Source organism: Vulpes vulpes, chromosome 3 (genome assembly GCF_048418805.1).
Source record: "Vulpes vulpes isolate BD-2025 chromosome 3, VulVul3, whole genome shotgun sequence".
In the NCBI taxonomy this organism is placed as follows: Eukaryota; Metazoa; Chordata; class Mammalia; order Carnivora; family Canidae; genus Vulpes; species Vulpes vulpes.
The window spans coordinates 47974612-47996017 of NC_132782.1; the positions used below are offsets into that span (position 1 = coordinate 47974612).

The 21406-nt window shown below is 45.3% G+C and overlaps 1 protein-coding gene across 1 annotated transcript in view; it reads left to right on the forward strand.

Moving 5' to 3' along the window:
• Positions 1–13688: 13688 nt before the first annotated feature.
• LOC112933329 (uncharacterized) overlaps positions 13689–21406 on the forward strand; it is a 34018-nt gene continuing 26300 nt past the window's right edge. The window contains exons 1-3 of the mRNA XM_072751266.1: positions 13689–13745; positions 14065–14157; positions 14270–14703. Of these exons, the coding sequence (XP_072607367.1) occupies positions 13689–13745; positions 14065–14157; positions 14270–14703 (584 nt within the window). The remainder of the gene's footprint in view (positions 13746–14064; positions 14158–14269; positions 14704–21406) is intronic.

A 21406-nucleotide genomic window follows, 5' to 3' on the forward strand; every position in this document is an offset into this window, starting at 1 on the left:
CTATGGTTTCTCCACCATACCCTGTCTTTTCAAAAAAATATATGTCTACGTAAAATTATATATACTGATACTGATGTGTGTGTGTCTATGTGTGTGTGTGTGTGTATTAATACATCCCACAATGCGAATGACCCTTAAAAACATGATATAAACTGAAGGAAGCCAGACACAAAGGACTACATAATGTATGATTCTATTTATGTAAAATGTCCAGGAAAGGCAAACCTGTAAAGATAGAAAGTAGATTAGTGGCTGCCTAGAGGTGGAGGAGGGAGTGGGTATTAACTGTGATTGGGCAAGAGGGATCTTTTTGGGGTGGTGGAAATGACAAGGTGATGGTTGCAGAACCTGGCAAGCTTACTACATATCATGAAATTGTACACTTAAAATTATGTTACAGTATGTAAATTATACCACCATAAACTTATATATATACATATATATATGTAATATCTAATTTAACTCTGTTACAATCAGAATGCATGTTCAATTTTGTAATCTGTAGCGTAGCACACTCGTGGCAGAGCCTCATTTTCTCTGAAGGGGCTGGGTACCATGCACCTGCCTAATCCTGTGAGGTCAAGACGGCAACACCTGTTAGAGAAATCCCAAACCCAGAGGGTTTTTGTCACTAGGCCTTCGGGTTAGTCCAGGACCTTTCTCCTGCCAGACAGTTTAGAAAAGTGACACTGGTTTTCTCTCTTTTCAGTACCATACCAGGATATGTACAACAGTTTTATTATTACTTTCCACAATAAGATCATTAAAACCATACTACTACTGTAGACTCTAACTAGGGTCTTGGTTTTACTTTCTGTACCAGTTAGGATGGACTGGCTTATGCTACAATAACAAAAGTCATCCAAATTGCAGTGGCTTAAGAGAACACTAGCTGATTACACACACCACATGACTTTGAGGGTTGGTGGGGGGCTTTGCTCCATGTCATCTTTACTCAGGGACTCAGGCTGACAAAGTCTCCACCATCTAAGACATTGCCAGTGTCATAGCACGAGGAAAATATATGGAGAAATACGCATACTGGTTCTTAAATGCTTCTACCCTGAAGTCACAAGCATTTTTTTCCACTCATGTTTTATAGGACAAAGTTAAGTCATATGACATCACCTAACTTCAAAAGAGCAGAGAGGTATAAACCTCCTTCTGGTTGGGAAATAGGAACAGAAAGTGAGTGAGCAATAATAATGCTTGTCACACCCACTTTCACCAGAAGAGGCATCCCAGTGGTAAGGATTCACAAGCTGACCTTTGTTGGGTGAGGGTGACTGTTTGTTCCCTTTTGCCTGAGGGGTTTCCTCAGGCTGAGGCACTTTTAGTGCTAAAACTGGGAGAGTTTCAGGCCAGTCAGGATGGTTGGTCACCCTACTTGGGTTTTGCCTTTAGATGCAGCACATCATGGACACGAAGGATGGAGGGATCTCTCCTGCCCATGAATACTGCTTTTGAAAAATCTGAAAGTTATAGTCCAGGCCCTAGAGTAACCTAGCAAACCCTTTTGAGCCTTTTAATTAAAAATTGAGGTTACTAGAGAGACTGCTTTAAAAGTTCTCACTGGTCCCTAGCTCTAAGAGGGAATCTGAGTACTTGTCTCCCTCAGGATGGTCTGGAAACTTCCCTTCCTTGCTCATTCAAAAATCACCACCAAGTTAGTCTATCTTATCCTGAAAGGGCTACCTATAATTGATGAAGCTTGAGCCTCAGAGCTGTTCACTTACATGCGGCCCTCAGTATGTTTGCATGGTCAGTGTGTTTTTGTAAAATTCCCAAAGTAAGATATGTTTGTATTCTTTTTCTGAAAGAGGGATTCCCAAAATTTATACTCTTTAGACCCCACAAAATCTGGATTGATTCCAGATTGCGTCAGAACATGTTCTCTATGTTCCTCATGCCTCAAATGGCAAAAGGGCATGACTTTCCTCAGGAAAACCTTCCCCATCTTCCTTTGTAGCCTTTCCCCTCTATTGTATATTTTCAGAGCACCATGTGCCTCCTATTCATAATACCGGAGTTGCAATTTTAACATTGACTTGTGCGATTATGTGATTAAAGTCTATCTCCCCTTAGAGATTGTCCACTCCAGGAAGGCAAGGCCCATGTCTACCTTCACTTGTCACTGTATCTCCAGTACCTACCGAGGTGCTGAGTCAGAGCTCAATAAATGTTGTATAAAATGTCAGAACACAGTGTATACTGCATGCATAAAAATTTATTTTAGCTAAGTTCAATTTGAAGAATTCATTACAAATAACTGGAGATAATCTAGAGTTTTGTAAAACTGAGGCTGAGTGTCATTGCTCTAGGCTACTATCTAGATATTGTATCTAGATAATGCAGGATAACACACATACAACTCTAGTGTGGTCACCATTTCTACCTGGGAAATTATTATTATTATTTTTTAAAGGTTTATTTATTTATTCACGAGAGAGAGAGAGAGAGAGAGAAAGAGAGAGAGAGAGAGAGAAAGAGAGGCAGAGACATGGGCAGAGGGAGAAGCAGGCTCTTCGCAGGAGCCCAATGCGGCACTCGATCCTGGATCCCGGGATCATGACCTGAACCAATGGCAGCCGCCCAACCACTGAACCACTCAGGCATCCCTAGGAGAAATTAAACCTCAGTTGTCTGAGAATCTGAAACTATCTAATTTTAATATTCCATTTAGTTCCCAGAATCACCTGAAACATAGATAGGAGAAAACTCAGCAATGATACAAAACCCAGCAAAATAATCCTTGTCATATGCTGACACTCTAATTCAAGTTTTTTAGTCATCATATGGTTCTCTCCATTATAGCTCCAATCTAGGGCTTCAATTATACAATCCTTTTCAGTATTAGCAGTAGTTAAGATTTATTGAGTGCTCACTTTATGCCAGGCACTGAATAGTTAGTTTATACGCATCAGCTAAACCCTAACACTATGCTCATGATTCTATTTATTCTCATTTTGCAATGAACAAAACTGAGGCTCAGAGAAGACAAGTAACTTGCCTAACATTGCAGAATGGTGAATTTCAAGGAGAAGACTCCCCGTTGTCCTAACATTCATTCTTCCTTCCTTTCTTTCTTAGTAAAAATCCCCTATAGCTGAGCACATGGCTGCCAAGTGTAAAGTCTGCATTCCCCTGTCTCCCTTGGATCTAGCTATAAGGCGAAGTTCTGACCAATGGCATGGAGAAGTCATTTATGAAAGGAAGGGGCCTATGCTTTTGTTCTTTCTTCCCTTCCCACTGGCTGGAAAGTAGACTTGGGAGAAGTCAGAGACATCACCTTGATGGTTATTGCCAATCTAATTCACTGGGATCGGAAGCCAAGTCTGTCTGATGCTGTTGCCTGTGCTAAGCTAGGCTTTCCAATGTCTTTCAAAGGCAACTGTGTTTATGGGAATTTAGCAGAACTCAGAGGTAACCTGCTCTTGGGAAGCAAAAAGGCTTTGGTAATAAACCTACCTGGGGATGGATGTTGATTCTAATACTTACTTATCTGTAAAATGGGAACGATGATAGCAGCTACTTGATAGGGTGGTTGCAAGGACTAAGCAAGATAATACATGTGAAAGAGCTTGACTCAGACACAATTGCCTCTAAAAAGGCAATAAAAATTAGTGATTATTATTATTCAACCATATAATCAACTGTATAATGTTGACAACATTGTTAATAGTACCAAAGGGGATTTGAGATAATGCATTTAAAATTTAGCAGTCTTGGGACACCTGGCTGGCTCAGTGGGTAGACCCTAGGACTCTTGATCTCAGGGTTGTGAATTTGAGCCCCATATTAGAGGTAGATATTACTTAACAAATAAAAGTTATAAAGAAATTATTTAAAAATATTTAGCATAATCTTTTGCATTTAGTAGGCACATCACAAATGGCCATTATTATCCATCCATACATATCCAAAATAGTAAAGAACCCCACTCTCCCCAAAAAAGGCAAAAAAATGAATGTGAATAAAATTATTTCAGTTTAGATGGGACAGTGATATCATTTATTATCACATATTTGCACAGCAGGGACTTCATAATAGTAAAAAAAATAAATGTAATAATCTCTCCTCTACTACTTCAGCTGAAAACTTATTTCCTTGGGCCAGCTTTGCCAAAGACATTTGACCTTGACCTCACCCAGTTAAAAACCCTGTTGAAAAATCTTTCACTTGATGTAACATCAGTGACAAAGAAATAACTGGAGTTAGTGGAATTCATAACAGATGATGAAGGAACCATAGGGTGTGACCTACTGTCAAAAAAGAGAGAAAAGGAAATTGTTGTGTCTTTCTAGAGAAGAAAATAGAAAAGACTCATTATTTAGAAACTCAAAATAAACATTGATTTTGAGAACAGAAGACCTGAGTTCTGGTCTGAATTGGACACGGGATCTTATAGAAGAACTTATAAAGTATGAAGACAAAGAACAAATAATTGAATTGGTAGCCATTTTAGTTCATCACAAATAGTTCAAACAAAGCATTTAACATTTTCTCGGTCCCTTTCTGTAGATGACTCTAAACAATGAAACAATTTTAGTTTAGACTGTTCTCCCATCTGAGTTCCTGTGGTATTTTGTATTGCTCATTAATATCCACACCACCACTGATATTAATTAGTAACTTTTCTTGGCAATAGTTCTTGGCCTAACAGAATCATGGTGTTTATCCCGTTCACCAGGAAGTGTATTTGTGGAACAATGCCGAAGTGATAAGGAACACTTCTTACTGGATTAACACATTGCACTTTCAATTTCCTTTCACATGCATTAACTCATTTGACTGTGGTTACACGTTACAGTTCTTGATGTTTGAAGATTCGTCGTCTCAGCACTTGCAGACAGGTCGGTTTGTGCCTCTCTTTTTCAACTGGAGATAACACTACCTTCCTTATCTATTACACAGAGATGTTCTGTGGCTCAAATGAAAACATGTGTAGGAATGCTTTGCACACTGTAAAGCACTGTGTGACTAAAAACCATCATACTAAAATAATATGAAAGATGAGGGAACAGAGGCTGTGAGATGTTCCTGGACTTGCTAAAGGTGACTGGGCAGGTAATGGCAGAGCTGGGCTCTACCCTTTCTCCAAAAGTAAATACACAGGGAGTAGAGATCTGTGGTTCTTTTTGGCCACCCAACAGCTGCACCTCTCATTTATGTTTTGAAGACTCTCTCCCCTTTGGAGGCACACCCCTCCTACCATTACTAAAACTGAAAATGCCACTCCCTTTCTGGGCCTTCCCTAAGCTGGGGGAAAGTTGCTGGTCCCTAGAAACTTTCTTTCTGCCTCTGCCTTATGTCTTGGCTTGGAAGCTAAAGAGATGAAGAAGGTGCTGGACCCACATGGGCTCCAATGGTGAATGGTATCTGCTGCCCAGTGGTGAGTGTCCAGGCTCCTGTTCTTGCTGAGCTGCTCTGTGCGATGATTTGGGTGTTGTTTCAGATAGCAATAGCCCAAATCTGGCTCTCCGGCCCTCCTGGAGAGTCTTTGAACTACCCAGTATCTTTATTTTTATTTATTTTTTATTGAAGTTTGATTTGCCAACATATAGTATTAACACCCAGTACTCATCCCATCAAGTGCCCCCTTCAGTGCCCGTCACCCAGTCACCCCAAACACCCGCCCACCTCCCCTTCCACTACCCCTTGTTCGTTTCTCAGAGTTGGGAGTCTCTCTTGTTTTGTCACCCTCACTAATTTTTCCCACTCATTTTCCCTCCTTTCCCCTATCATCCCTTTCACTATTTCTTATATTCCCCGTATGAGTGAAACTATATGATGATTGTCCTTCTCCGACTGACTTACTTCACTCAGCATAACACCCTCCAGTTCCATCCACGTTGAAGCAAATGGTGGGTATTCGTCCTTTCTGATGGCTGAGGAATATTCCATTGTATACATAGACCACTTCTTCTTCTTCTTCTTCTTCTTCTTCTTCTTCTTCTTCTTCTTCTTCTTTTTTTAAGATTTTATTTATTTATTCATGAGACACAAACACACACACACACACACACACACACACACACAGAGGCAGAGACACAGACAGAGGGAGAAGCAGGCTCCATGCAAGAAGCCCGATGTGGGACTCGATCCTGGGTCTCCAGGATCACGCCCTGGGCTGAAGGCGGTGCTAAACCACTGAGCCACCCGGGCTGCCCACATACCACATCTTCTTTATCCATTCATCTATCAAAGGACACTGAGGCTCCTTCCACAGTTTGGCTATTGTGGACATTGTTGCTATAAACAATGGGGTGCAGGTGTCCTGGCATTTTACTGAATCTGTATCTTTGGGGTAAATCCCCAGCGGTGCAATTGCTGGGTCGTAGGGCAGGTCTATTTTTAACTCTTTGAGGAGCCTCCACACTGTTTTCCAGAGTGGCTGCACCAGTTCACATTCCCACCAACAGTGCAAGAGGGTTCCCCTTTCTCCACATCCTCTCCAACATTTGTTGTTTCCTGTCTTATTGATTTTCACCATTCTCACGGGTGTGAGGTGGTATCTCATTGTGGTTTTGATTTGTATTTCCCTGATGGCAAATGATGCGGAACATTTTCTCATGTGCTTGTTGCTCATGTGTATGTCTTCCTCTGTGAAATTTCTGTTCGTATCTTTTGCCCATTTCATGATCGGGTTGCTTGTTTCTTGGGTGTTGAGATTAATAAGTTCTTTATAGATCTTGGCTACTAGCCCTTTATCTGATATGTCATTTGCAAATATCTTCTTCTCCCATTCTGTAGGTTGGCTTTTAGTTTTGTTGACTGTTTATTTTGCTGTGCAGAAGATTTTTATTCTGATTAAGTCCCAATAGTTCATTTTTGCTTTTGTTTCCCTTGCCTTCATAGATGTATCTTGCAAGAAGCTGCTGTGGCCGAGTTCAAAAAGGTGTTGCCTGTGTTCTCCTCTAGGATTTTGATGGAATCTTGTCTCACATTTAGATCTTTCATCCATTTTGAGTTTATCTTTGTGTATGGTGTAAGAGAATGGTCTAGTTTCATTCTTTTCATCTGGCTGTCCAATTTTCCCAGCACCTTTATTTATTTATCTTTTTTCCCAGCACCTTTATTGAAGAGACTTTTTTTTTTTCCAGTGGATAGTCTTTCCTGCTTTATCGAATATTAGTTGACCATAGAGTTGAGGGTCCATTTCTGGGTTCTCTCTTCTGTTCCATTGATCTATGTGTCTGTTTTTGTGCCAGTACCACACTGTTTTGATAATCACAGCTTTGCAGTACAACCTGAAATCTGGCATTGTGATGCCCTCAGCTCTGGTTTTCTTTTTTAATATTCCCCTGGCTATTCAGAGTCTTTTCTGATTCCATACAAATCTTAAGATTATATGTGTCCACTCTCACTACTGTTATTCAACATAGTACTAGAAGTCCTAGCCTCAGCAATCAGACAACAAAAAGAAATAAAAGACATTCAAATTGACATTCCACAAAGAAGTGGAAACTCTCCCTCTTCGCAGATGACATGATACTATACATAGAAAACCCAAAAGACTCCACCCCAAGATTGCTAGAACTCATACAGCAATTAGGCAATGTGGCAGGATGCAAAATCAATGCCCAGAAATCAGTGGCATTTCTATACACTGAGACTGAAGAAAGAGAAATTAAGGAGTCAATCCCATTTACAATTGCACCCAAAAGCATAAGATACCTAGGAATAAACCTAACCAAAGAGGGAAAGGATCTATACCCTAAAAACTACAGAACACTTCTAAAAGAAATTGAGGAAGACACAAAGAGATGGAAAAATATTCCATGCTCATAGATTGGAATAATTAATATTGTGAAAACGTCTATGGTACCCAGGGCAATTTACAGGTTCAATGCAATCCCTATCAAAATATCATGGACTTTCTTCACAGAGTTGGTACCCAGTATCTTTAAATCAATGTGTCTCAAAACTGTGCCCTGTTTACAAATCACGAGGAGATTGTGTTAAAATGTGGATTGGCACTCAGTAGGTCTGAGTGGGCCTGGGATTCTGCATTCTAACAAGTTTCCAGGTGATGCTGATGCTGCTAGCCTGTGGATCTCCTTTGTGTAGCAAGGTCTTTATCAAATTTATTTTCAGCTCAAACTAACATCCTGACCTATACTTATGGATTCTATCATCAATAAGGGGAAGGCAGGGTTTATAGATAAAACGATACTAAAACACACTAAAAGGACAAATTCCAATTTTTCTAGAATGACAATTATCCTATTGTCTTCTAAAAAAGACCCAGATGATGTTTAATTTTAAAAATTAAGGCAAGTTAAAATTGTGTTGAGCAATATTTTATTGTTCTGTAACAATCCTAGAGTTAATTGGAGATGAAATGATGTATTATAAAACTAGATCTGGAAATCACTCTTTGAGTAGTTACATCTTCAGGTGTGTGATTAGAATGGGGATGTAAGGGGTTGTAGGAGGGAAGACTGGTAACTTCCTAGCTGAAGTTACTTTCCTCAAATTCCTTCTCACACACTTTCTGTCTCTAAGTAAATAAAGCAAAGAGATAAAGATAAATCCAGCTAAATTCTGCTGGGTAAAGGCAGAAAAGGAATAGTCCTCACAAAAATATAATAACATTTGTTGACAATAGACATCTAAAGACCAGTGTCTGAGTCAGCGTGGGCTGCCATAACCAAATGTCACAGCCCGGGTAGCTTAAACAATAGGCATTTATTTCTCACAGTTCTGAAGGCTGGGAAAGTCCAAGGTACCAGCAGAATTGGCTTTTGATGAGAGCTCTCTTCCTGGCTTGCAGGTAACTGCCTTTTTGCTATTTCCTCATAAGATGAAAAGGGAATTCTGGTGTCTTTCTCTTTATAAGGACACTTGTCTCATTTTTTTTTTTTTTTTGGTGGGGGAGGTCCTACCATCATGACCTTATGTAAACCTAATTACCTCCTATGGGGCCCCACATCCAGTACCACCACATCCTGGGGTAGGGTTTCAACATCTAAATTATGTGGGCAAAGGACACAAAAATTCAGTCCATTACAACTAGATACAGATTTTTCAAGATAAATGATTTAACTTCAATGCTGGAAGTCTGTTAGTTCTGGGCAAAGAGCTCTATTGTCAGTTGTGGTGTGTTTCACCAGAATGAAGTGTACCATGGTGAGCTCTGGCTGAGAGAGGAGCAATAGGCAAATGCTCCCTTCCCCATGGAACCTGGAGGATTGCTTCTTTTGTCATTTGGAGAAACTGGCTTGCATAAAAAATCCTAGGATGCCATGAAAAGCATCTTTAACAAAAAATGGGATGCCCTCATTCTAGAAAACAAACATTGTAAATTCCAAGGTAGCTCAGAACCCAAGAGAATAATCAATGCCTTTAGGAAGAAAACCAAGAGTTGTTTGAATCCATAACAAAAGATTTCCACTGGATAACGTCAGTAGCTAAAGAACTTCTTAGTGTTGATATCTTGGCTGCATTTGCTTTCCCAGGGCTGATAGAGAAAGACAAGAGTCTACGACACAGAGAAAGCAGCTATGGAGAAAACTGAGTAGTCCTTGGCGTACTTAAATCAGGAAATGCCCGATCTTCTCCTATTCACAGCTTCAAGAAATGATTCTCACTCTGATCTTACAAAATCGTTTTTTTTTTTTTTTTTTTTTTAGTATATCCCACGCCCAGCATAGAGCCCAGTGCAGGGCTTGAAACCATGACCCAGAGATTGAGACCTGAGCTGAGACCAAGAGTCGGAAGCTTAACTGGCTGCGCCATCCAAGTCCCCCTGAGATTATAGTATTTGAGGAATTCTCCAGGATGTCTTCAGAAATCCTCTCTCTTCAAATCTCTCTCTACTAACACTCCATTCTCCAAAAATTAAGATAAATAAACTCACTGGTTAATCTAAAAACAAGCATGACTCACATACAAATTTCATATAGTATCTTTAGTATCAATAGGAGATAAAAAATCATATAAAGCAAATATTGCTAAATAAAAAATAGCGAAACTTGTTCTTAAGATGAACAGACCTTTGAGATACAATGTAGAGCAAAAACAAACTGAGAAACAGAGCACATATCACACACTTTTTGAGACAAACATACATAAAAATGATATTTTCTATAATATATAAAAATATTTTGGGGAAAATGTTCTGAAATAAATATTCCCAACTGAGCCAAGTCATTACCTCAGGAAGAGGATTAAACAACCACCACAAAACAAAAAAATCCAAGCATGGGCTTTACCAACAGAGCTTCCCAAGAACAAGCCCCATTTGGCCCTCAGAGAGGGAAGACACACCATCTTCATGGATTTAACCAAATGTGTTGGGAAAAAGAAAATAAATATATTTAAATAAAGGGAGAAGGAGAAAGTAATCACTTTATCCCTTGCTATCCTCTCCCATTCAAATGATGCCTTGGTCTCCACTTCCTCGAGCAAAGACAGGCCCAAACTAGAGTAATTTGAAGTAAATGCAATTTGGTACTTGGCCAGGGTTTCCCAATCATTTGCAGGACCCAGGGCTACAGTACCAATGAATGTCCACATGTAATAGTCTAAATATTTAGAAGTTATATATCAAGTTAGCTCACTGTTAACTGAAATACATTCCATTTTTCTGACTTGACAGATATTCCTGTAAAATGGTGTGGAAGATCAGGTCAAGTTAGACTTCTCAGTCTACCACCAGTGTGAGGCAGCATTAGGGGCTGGCTTGGGGTCCATAGGCCGTCCTCTTGGCGTTCCACTGCTTGCTTTGTCTGCACTGTGAAGGGCCTGCTTTGTCTGCACTGCACTTGTGGACCATTCAGCTTCCATAATGTGGACCACCTAAACTCCATCCATATTCCTTTAAGGAGCTAAACTTGGTCTCTCCTTACCCTGGCCTGTGTATGTTGGTGGTATGTTCCACCCATAGAAAGTTGGACCTGGGAAAAAGGCCTATGCAGGCCCTAGAAGTGGTCTCAGGACCATTTGGTCAGAGAATCTGGGGTCTCTCCTTCCCTAAATTTGTTCTACAAGTTGGAGTGGGAGGTCAGTGTCCAGAAGGGCAAACAAACCCCTTGGGCCTCATTGGCTCCTCATCCTGTGGGAGGTACAAATGGAGGTAAGGGCCCTCTGAAACAAGGTCCAGGGCTAGCCCTGGCCTAAGGTCAGTATTTTTCTTTGCTTGGGGGACTCCTGGGCTCAGGTCCTGATGAGTTAAGGGATTTCAGGGGTTATTTTCATTATATTATATAGAACCTAAATCAGTGAATTAGCCTCATTTCCCCCACTTTGTACAAAATATGGATGGTTAAAAATATGAGCAGCATAGCCAGCATGAGGACTTTCTCCTCTATGAGAGGTGCCCAGGACTGGAACAGCGACTGATTAATGAAACCAGACGTGCCTCTTTCATCTGATCATGTCATTTCACTGGAATAGCAAGCAGAATGGTTGACACCATGTAAATTATTCTCTCTCCTTCTTTTGCAGACCGAGTAAGGTTGAGTTTACCTAAGTTGAAGTGCAAATGATGTGATTCTACTACACGAACCATAGGATCTTATTTCCTGTTTGTATTAGCTATTTATTGCTGCATAACAAATTACCCCTAAATTTAGCAGCTTAAAACAACAAACATTTATTCTGTCATAGTTTGTGTGGGTCAGGAATCTGGAAGTGGCTTAGACCACCAGGGCTGCAGGCATGAAAAGACTCACCTGGGGTGAAGGATCCACTTCCAAGCTTACTCACATGGTGGTTTTCAGGCTTTGGTGTCTCACAGGCTGTTGGATCAGGAGTTTCAGTTCTCTGGGTCTCCGTTGCTTATCATATCATGTGGGCCTCCTGGAAGCTAAAGAAGGAGAATTTCAGGAAGGGGAGAATGGCCAAGTGAGTCAATGGCATAAGAAAAAGTGTACTCCAGATCTAGCAGCTGCAAGGTTAATTGCTGACCTTAGTAAGAGTGGGCAGTGGGTCAGGAACAACGTTAGAATTGGTTGAGAAGGGCAGCGCGGGGGGCTCAGCGGTTTAGCACTGCCTTCAGCCCAGGGCGTGATCCTGGAGACCCGGGATCAAGTCCCACATCAGGCTTCCTGCATGGAGCCTGCTTCTCCCTCTGCCTGTGTCTCTGCCTCTCTCTCTGGGTGTCTCTCATGAATAAATAAATTAAATCTTAAAAAAAAAAAAAAAAAGAATTGGTTGAGAAGTGAATGGGAAGGAGGAAAAGGGTGACTGGGCCAGTAGATCCCAAACCAGAGTTGGCCAGCAGGTGCTGGGTTGGGCCACCTGGGGAGCTTATAAAAAATATGCCAATTCCTTATCGTTAATTATAACGTATTATATATTCGAAAGTTGCTAAGAGCATAGATCTTAAAAGATCTTACCACAAGAAAAAAATCTGTAACTACGTGTGGTGATGGATGTTAACTAGACTTACTGTGGTGATCATTTCACAATATATACTAATATTGAATCATGTTGTATACCCGAAACGGATACAAAATTATATGTCAATTATATCTCAATTAAAAAAATACCAGTTCCTAGACATCCCTCCCTTTTTTTGGGGTGTGTGAGTGGGCAAGGAAGCTGAGGTTGAGAAAAGTTAAAAAAAAACTTGCTCAAATTCCCATAGCTAGAAGACAGAGCTGGGGTTAGAGCTCAGGCTCATCTGGAAGCCCAAGTTTGTGCAGGTAGGCAACACACTAGCTTGGCTCCCATGTGAAGCCCATGTGAACGTGAACCAGCTCTCCACTGACAGCTGGTGGCCCTGTGTGAGTTCCAGTTATATGATCTATTAGAATCCCAGTTAGCCTGTACGAAAAGAGGGTGTAATATTTACCTTGTGTTGTTATTGCAATGATTAAAGATAATTTATTTTTAATGCCTTCTTGCCAAAGACCACTTGGAATACACCTATAGTTATACAAGCTGGATTTATTACTCATGGCAGTGAGGGAAATGTACACCATAGGAAACCATGGAGATGTCTCAGTGACAGGGTGTTAGAAAATATTATTAAAGGATTTGGGCTCTTGTTAACTGACATGGGGGTCAGCTTCAGAAAGCAGGGGTGGTTCTATGAATGTGTATCTTCATAAATCTTAGCCACAGAGAGGGCAGACTAGAGTGAGGCTCAGGCCATGACTGGCCAAGAAGCAGCAGTCCCTCTTAGCCAGGAGAGCTGTATGTTTGGTATTCTGTGGCTCGGACAATGTTCACATTTTGTCTGTGTTGAGACATGATTACGAGTGGTCCTGTTCTTGCCTTGATCCATCATGGTCACAGAGAGGACTTGTCTGATGTTGGTGTTCTGTGAAATTATGTTCAACAGGAGAACACCAAGGCCCAGGGACAGTGCCAGAGTAGCTCTTTCTTAGAATCTAAAGTACCTACTAACAGTGTTGGACTCTCCAGTGTTCCACCCAGAGGGGTTATGACTTTTATTGTACTCACCCACACTGCCCATTCAGGACCTTTGAGTCACAGTAAGGCAGGCAGGTAGGCTGAGACTCTTGGAGGAATGAATCTAAAGGACAGGTGTCTCTTCAAGCTGCAATGAGCCACTTTCTTCCCCAGCTTCAGGCATTACATGAGGCCATTTCCATGAGGTCTGGGGTATTTCAGTCTGCAGAGAATTTCAGAAACAACAAAGAGAAGGCTGCCAGTTAGACGACCCATCCTGGACTCTGCCTCCTTCCTGCAGTGGCCCTGTAGTGAGCGCTACCATGAGGCCGACCCGGGCTAGATGCTGTGACACCCACCACTTCATGCTGAAAAATGGGGTAAAAGACAACAGTGCGGGATGAGGGCCACGAACAATCTAGGCAGTAGTTCCCACGCTTTCCTGAGCATTAATTAGAATCACCTGGGAACTTAAAAATATTGATGCCTGGGTCCCACTTCCCTGATTGAACCGGTGTGAGATGCTACTTGGCGGCATCACTTTTTAAAAAACTTCCTGGGTGATTTAATGCGTTGCAAAGCTTGGGAACCACTGGTTTAATCCATCCATCTTTATGGTTTTGGCGGCGGGGGGCGGAGTCACGCAGCTGTTAATGCAATAAAAGCTGTGGTACCTCATTCCAGGCGCTTGTATTTTAGACACAAAACCTGACAGAGTTTCAGGGGGCTTACAGATCCCTAAGAAGCAAATCTGGGAACCCCGTGGTGGTGGCGGTGGCGGTGGTGGTGGTGGTGGGGAAAATCCCCAGATACTGGGGTTGCCGCCCCAATCAGGATGGCTTGAGCTCTCTGACCCCTCCTGAAAGAATGACGTTGGTCCCTCTTCACAGAAGCCTCGGCTTAGTGTCCCGAGCCGAGCTCCCGCAAGGCCAGGACGCCAGCAGGCAGCCGAGGCCGGGCGGGCGTGCGCACGTGTGCGGCTGTGCACCCTGGTGTGCACCCTGGTGTGCACCCTGGTGTGCACGCGCGCGGCCGCTGGCGAGCGTGCGTTTCCGTTACCGGAGCCCCGGAGCCGGAGGCCGCGGCTGCAGCGGCGGAGGCGCGCCGCCCCCCTCCCAGCCAGTCCCCTCCCCCGGCGGCTCCCGCTCGCCCTCCCCCCGCCCCCCGCCCCCCTCCCCCGCCGCGTCGGCCGCTCCGAGGGCGCAGGGCCGCGCTCCGCACGCGAGCCCCTGCAGGGCCGCCCCGGCGCGCACGGAGCGCAGAGCCCGGGGCGCGCGTGGCGCCCCCTCCCAGCTGCAGAGGCACGATGAGCCGCGGCCCGGGGGTCGTGGAGAGCAGGTGAGCGCATCCGCGGGCCGGGGGGCGGCCGGGCCCAAGTCGGCGGGTCGCGGAGAGGCTTTGCCCCCTCCCGGGACCTGCCCCTGCGGGCGGCCCTGGGGGGGGGCCCCGGCCCGGCATCCCCGCTCCGGCCGCGCAAACAAAGCCCGCCGCGGCGGCGCCGGCTCCGCGCGGGCTCAGGGCGTGGGGACCCGGTGCGCCCCCCGCGCTCGGCTCCGCGCCTCCGCCCCAGGCCGGGGGCTCGCGGACCCCACCCGGGCAGCGCCGGCGGCGCCGGGGTCGCGCGCAGGTGCCCGCGCGGGAGGCGGCGGCGCGCAGCCCCCGAGGCCCCGCGCTCCCGGCCCAGAGGCGGGGCCTGCCGGCCGCGCTGCGCCTGGTGCGGCCGCCTTGCCCTCGGCGCCTGCTGCAGGGCGCCGCGGCCGCGGCAGGTGGGCCCCCTGGCTCCCGGCCCCCGGTGGGGGCGGCTGCGGCGGCTGCGGCGGCCGGCGGGTCGCGCCGAGGCCCCCCCTTGCTCCCCGCGGGGGGCCCCGCTCCCTTCCCGCCTCCGCCGGACTCTCCGCCCCCGAGGCTCGGTTTCTGCTGTCCTCGTCTGCCCCCGGCTCCCGGGCTTCAGCTCTCGGGAGCCCCCGCGCCCTCTGCACCTGGGCGAGGACTTGGGAGGGGGGGGCCTTCCGCGTTTTGCACCGGGGCGAGGACTTCGGGGGGGAGGCCCTGCGCGCTTTGCACCGGGGCGAGGACTTGGGGGGGCCCTGCGCGCTTTGCACCGGGGCGAGGACTTGGGGGGGCCCTGCGCGCTTTGCACCGGGGCGAGGACTTGGGGGGGGAGGCCCTGCGCGCTTTGCACCGGGGCGAGGACTTGGGGGGGACCCTGCGCGCTTTGCACCGGGGCGAGGACTGGGGGGGGTGCTCTGCGCGCTTTGCACCGGGGCGAGGACTTGGGGGGCCTCTGCGCCCTCTGCACCGGGACGATGACTTGGGAGGGGGCCCTACGCGCTCTGCACCAGGACGAGGACTCCGGGGGCGGCCCTGCGCGCTCTGCACCTGGGCGAGGACTTGGGAGGGGGGGGGCCTTCCGCGCTTTGCACCGGGAGGAAGACTTGAGGGGGAGCCCCCGCGCCCTCTGCACCGGGACGAGGACTTGGGGGGAGGGGTCGCCCCAGGCGGATGCCTGGGGTTTTGCCGAACACTGTTGGCACTTTGGCTCCCCGGCTTTTAAGCTGTTTGAATCGAGGGTGGGATTGGTTCCCTTAACGCCCCCCCCCCCCCCCGCCCCAGCGTGGACCACCCCCCGGTGGCGCTAACAGAACGTCTCATGCACGGAGGGCTCCAGTCAACGTTGCTTGAAGGATTTTCTGCTGTTTCGGTAGAGGTAGCCAGTGCCTCCGTTGGTCACCAGACCTTTAACAGCAGCAGCTGTTACCTGGGGATGTTTGTGAAGAGCTGGTTTGGGGATCCTCTGGCGGGATCGCGGGCGTGTTCTCCACAGTTGCCGTCAGCTGCAAAAGGAGGCTTTGGGCCTTGGATGTGGTGTTTCAGCAAGTCGTGTGATGGGCGGTTTGCAAAATACACCCTTTAAGCAATCCTCTCACTGCCGTTAGTTCAGTGCTTGTAGGAAGCCACCTAAAGCAGTGCAGAAACGCTCAGCAAAGATTCAGACTGCAGAGAATTTTCTTCTAGGATGGTGACTGCTGCAAAACCCGAGGAACAGCTAGAGCAAGGAGAGGCTGCCACGGCTTAAAATGTCCACCACTTCAGCTTTTCGTGCATCATTAAACATTAGGCCCGGTTTCTCAGAGAGGAGGGACGTTTGTTTTTCCACCACTGTCCTTTCTTTAAAACACTGTTGCAATCAGGAAGGCAGCCTAGAAAAGTCTGTGTGCAGGTAGGCTTTACTGTTTGATTTCTTGACCAAGATCATGAAGAAAACCACTAGGACACATTGAACATCAAACCCTCTTCTTAGAGGGGTATTCATCCAACAGCAGGTCTTGGGAATGGTTGTTAAAGAGAGTTTTTGAATTAAATTATGGCTTTACTTTTGTAAAGTTTCCCCTCCGAAGAAAACCCTAAAGAGAGGAAGTGAATTGAAATATGTGACATTAACACGGTCCTTTCCACAAACAGAGCTGCCTGGACTTTTCTGCCGGCCACCCAGAGCTACCCACCCTTGCTGGTATTACTGGAAGATATGGACCCTCCCCACCTCTTTCCACGAAAACTTGTTAGTCCACCATCTCTGATCTTTCTGGCCTCTTCAGGGAGACTGTTGCTAATGTGTCATTTTCATGTTTCAGCCTGGCAACAAAGTCCCGTAAAATTCAGTATCAGACCAAGGTGAGGTGCAGTTCTCTGTAAACTGTAAAGCACCCCACAGATGTTGGCTACTGTTGCTTGTAATTTTTAGTAGCCGCACAGCATTCCATTCTCACATATTTGGCGATTTAAGCTGTTTGGTATAGATTTTTTTAAATACCGAGGAGGAGAGTCTTTATGGCTACCATATTCTTTCTGTCGTTTATATGTTCAATGAACATTTTTTTTTTTCCAGTGCAGATTATAGGCCAAGCCATGTGTTGGATGCTGGGGATGTGGAATCCTTGGCTATACACATGCCCTCTCACGCTCTTACTCGTTTTTTTGTTTTGTTTTGTTTTGTTTTTTGTTTTTTCAGTTCTCAGACTTGTAAACAGATTACAGCAGAGTAGGGCAGTAAATCCATTAATCCAGGTGTATATCAGATGTTGGCTCAGGGAGAGGTGTAGAGAAATTGCTTCTACAGGGCTGAGTCATGGGGATTCCCCTGCCCCACACATCTCCAGCTCCGGTAAACTCTTTTTTTCTTGTTCCCTCTGGGCACTTTCTTTCTCTTTTCTCTCCCTCCTTCCCTCCTTGTCTTCTTGCCGCTGGAGATGTTACAGCCCTTTCCTCTCCTGGCCCCACTTCCCTTTGGAGTACATTGTGCAGCGCTCTCCCTGACAGGTACAGGGAGGGGGAAGGCAATAAACCCTGAAACTGTTCTCCCCAATTCCTGCCACCCTACAGCTGCCTTTTAGGCCACATTCCCCCATGCAGTTAGCCTCTTTCCCTGGCTCCCCCACCGGCCAGGCTCATTTTCCATTCACAACGTGGCCCAGAAAGCCAAATCCTAGATACTTTCCTTTTCCTTTCCTAAGATGCTGAAAACCCTTTGTGTGTGTGTGTGTGTGTGTGTGTGTGTGTGTACATACACAATCATACAGAAAACACAAGCATCCTGAGTGGCATCTCACAAGTGAACACATCTATGTAGCTACCATCTGGGTCAAGACATAAAAAATGGTGCCCTAGAAGCCCCTCTCATACTCTGATTACTCACAGTCCTATTTCTTCTCCTCAGAGGAGTGAGATTAATTTTGCTTGTTTGTAAACTTTATAAAAATAGAATCGTACAGCATATAATCTTCACATCTGGCTTGTTTTGTGCAACATTACATCCGTGAGATTGAGCCACATTGCTGTGTGTAAGCAGTTTTTCCTTCTCATTGTTGACACTAGTCCATTCTATGATTATATCACATTTTGTTCATCCATTTCTACCGTTGATGAGTGTGGTAGTTGTTCCCAGTTTCTGCCATACAAATAATATGCAATGAATCTTTTAGCCTTTTGCTACCCAAAGACCTACCAGTTCCACCACTGTCTTGTTTTACTGGAGTGACTTAAAAAGGGAAAGTGGTGGGTGGAGCAGCCAGCCTGCTGAGCCAGCCCTGTGGATTTTCCATCTTTGCCATCGCTAATACTTTTGGAGGAACTGAAGACTGCTCCCATTCAGGGACCTGACCAGTGAAGAAGAGACACCATAGGATGGCTTCTTTTGTGAGTGAGCTGATTGGAAGTAGAGATCTTTGGGAAGAAAGAAGAAAAGAAACTAGGTCATGATGGGAAACTGGCTTCGTTCAGGAGGTATCCTGATCAGGGGATGGACAGCTGGTGGCTCAGGGTCTCCACATCTCTTCTGCTCACCTCCCACCTTCCCCCACTTTCCCTTTGTTGAGTCTCTGGTCTACCCTAGGGCTAGTCCTGGAGGGCTTGGCTCAGAGGAAGTCTTTCCATCCTGGCTTGTATGGAGGAGACGTTGCCTTCCAGAGCTCAGTTCTGAATGAAGACAGTCTCCTTGGACTGTTCTTTAAAGTTATGTAGCCCCCGGGAGCTTTTTGTACTACAACTTCCTGGGCAGGGGGCCTGGTTCTTGTGGCCTGGGGGATGGAGGTTTTCTTTGGTGAAATGCTTAGGCCTCTGGACTCAACAGAAGCAGTGTCTTAATCTGCAAGTTGTCAGAGGGTCACACAGGTTCAGGCAGTCCGCCTGTAAGAAGCTGAGGACAGCAGATTCTGGGACCCTGCACTATTGACTTCCTCCTCTGCTTTCAAGTTTTAAATCTTCCCAAGATGGAAATACAGAGACTACCTAGCCGACTGAAGAATTTCCACTTAGCATCCTGGTGGTTGTCACCACTTTGGTTACAGAATTAGGATTCCTCTACCTCCTTGACCTTCCTCATCTCTTGCTTCTCTCCCCCTGACCACACTTTCATTCTTCCTGTCCGTCGACCTTGATCCACTCCTCCCTATCTCAGATGGGAGCTGCTCTCAGTACTCCCAGTTCTTCTGTATTGTCCATTTCTTCTTATGCTTTGTGGCTCAGCTTAAATGTCACTTCCTGGGGTTCCTGGTGGCTCAGTTGGCTAAGCCTCTATCTTTGGCTCAAGACATGATCCTAGAGTCCTGGGGTCGAGCCTGCTTCTCCCTCTCCCTTTGCCCTTAACCCACTTGTGCATGTGCCCTCTCTCTCAAATAAATAAATAAATAAAGTCTTAAAAAAAAAAATATCACTTCTCCAGGGAGCCCACCCCAATTCCTCAATCTTAGAGGAACTCTCTTGTCATTCTCTAAAAGCACTTCCTGTCTCAGATATAGGAAGTCAGGCTTCCCCATCAGGCTGATGGCACAGGCCGGTTGCTTTGTTCACTCGTATCTGGCACACACACTCCACACATGTTAGTTGATGAGTGAATTGATGAGGAAACTAGGAGACCTGAGACAAGTTGTGAAATTGTCTCTCCTTATAACTTGCTGTGTGATCTTGGATATTTAATTCACTTACCCTCTCCTAGATTCCCATCTCCCTTTGTAAAATAATGCATCAGGCTGTAAGATCTTGTGGGTTCCTTTCGTTTTCAATTTTTTCTGAACCTAACAGCTAGAGGATCCTGTTGGTGGGGAGGCAGCACTCTCTGAAAATGCAAGATGGCTTTAGCATTATGTTTAATTGGCTGTGTGATTAGTCACATGCTTGTGATCTTAGCATAAAAGCTCAGTTCTTCCCAGTTGCTTGTAGCCTGCTCTGGGCTAACAATATAGCTTATGTTTGTTTTTGTTTTCTTCTTCCTGCATCATATGCATATGTATTTGTTTCCTGATCTGTCTCCTGCCTCCATGCAGGTGCCCCCTGGGGACAAGATTCCTGTGCTTTGTGTTACTTTTATATCCCCTCTGCCTAGCACAGCACCTGTTTTATGGTAAATAGCTAGGTGTTTGTTAATCTGAGTTGATGGAAGAGATCTATATTATGGAGAATATTACTGGCATTGGGATTATGGCCTGGGAGGTATAGTTATTTCACAATTGTCCATATTAACTCAACTTTGTGACTAACATGAAATCTTCTCCATTTTCTTTAACCGATTTACTTACGGGTTTTACTTGGTTACGGTGTGTTTTCTAAAGGGTTGATAGGAGCTAACAGAAGTAAAATCCTGCTTGGTTTGGGACGTCTGGGTGGCTCAGATCCTGATCCCGGGGTCCTGGGATTGAGTCTCACATGGGGCTCCCTGTGAGGAGCCTGCTTCTCCCTCTGCCTGGGTCTCCACCTTTCTTTCTGTGTCTATCATGAATAAATAAATAAAATCTTAAAAAAAAATACTGCTTGGTTTAATTCTGGTGAAAAGTTAGAGGAGGATTTGGGGATTATTATGGGTGCAGTTATGCCTAAAAAATTCCGTTTACGTGTAGTTGAGAATTACTTTCATAGGCAGTAGGATCCTTAATAGGAAAAAAGACTGGTGTTTCGTCATTATCTGCGTGGCAGTCTTTTTAGCTTTTTTTTTTTTTTTTTTGTAAAACCGTACTGATAAAAGCTTGAGCTCTGCAATCAAATGGACCAGGATTCTTGGATAAGTTACCCAAGATCTCTGAGCATTATTTCCTCTTCTGTGAAAGGAGGAAAATTCTAGCCCAGTGTCAGGCACTTAAAAGGTTGTTGTGATGATTAAATGAACTCACTGACATATGCCAAGTCCTTGGATTAATTTCCAGCACACCGTAAACATTGAACATAGATAGGCCATTATAATATTAAGGTTTTATTTCTACTTTAAAGATTGTTAAAAATCTTTAAGTGGAGAATTATTACTTATGAGCCAGATGGGAGTAAAATCATTTGGACGCCTAGTTATCGATCTGTCCACACTGCACAGAGTCAAGCTGGGTGCCGAGGAGGGAGAAGGCGCTTCTTCAGAGACTGGAGTTCTTGCATTCTGGTTCTAGTACACCTTCACCTGCCCGTGTTGGTTTGACCAAGGACTGAACACCTCTGAGCTGCAGTGTCCTCATCTGCGTGTGGGGATGGTGCTCCTTGGCCTGCCTTCCTGGCTGAGTCTGTGTGA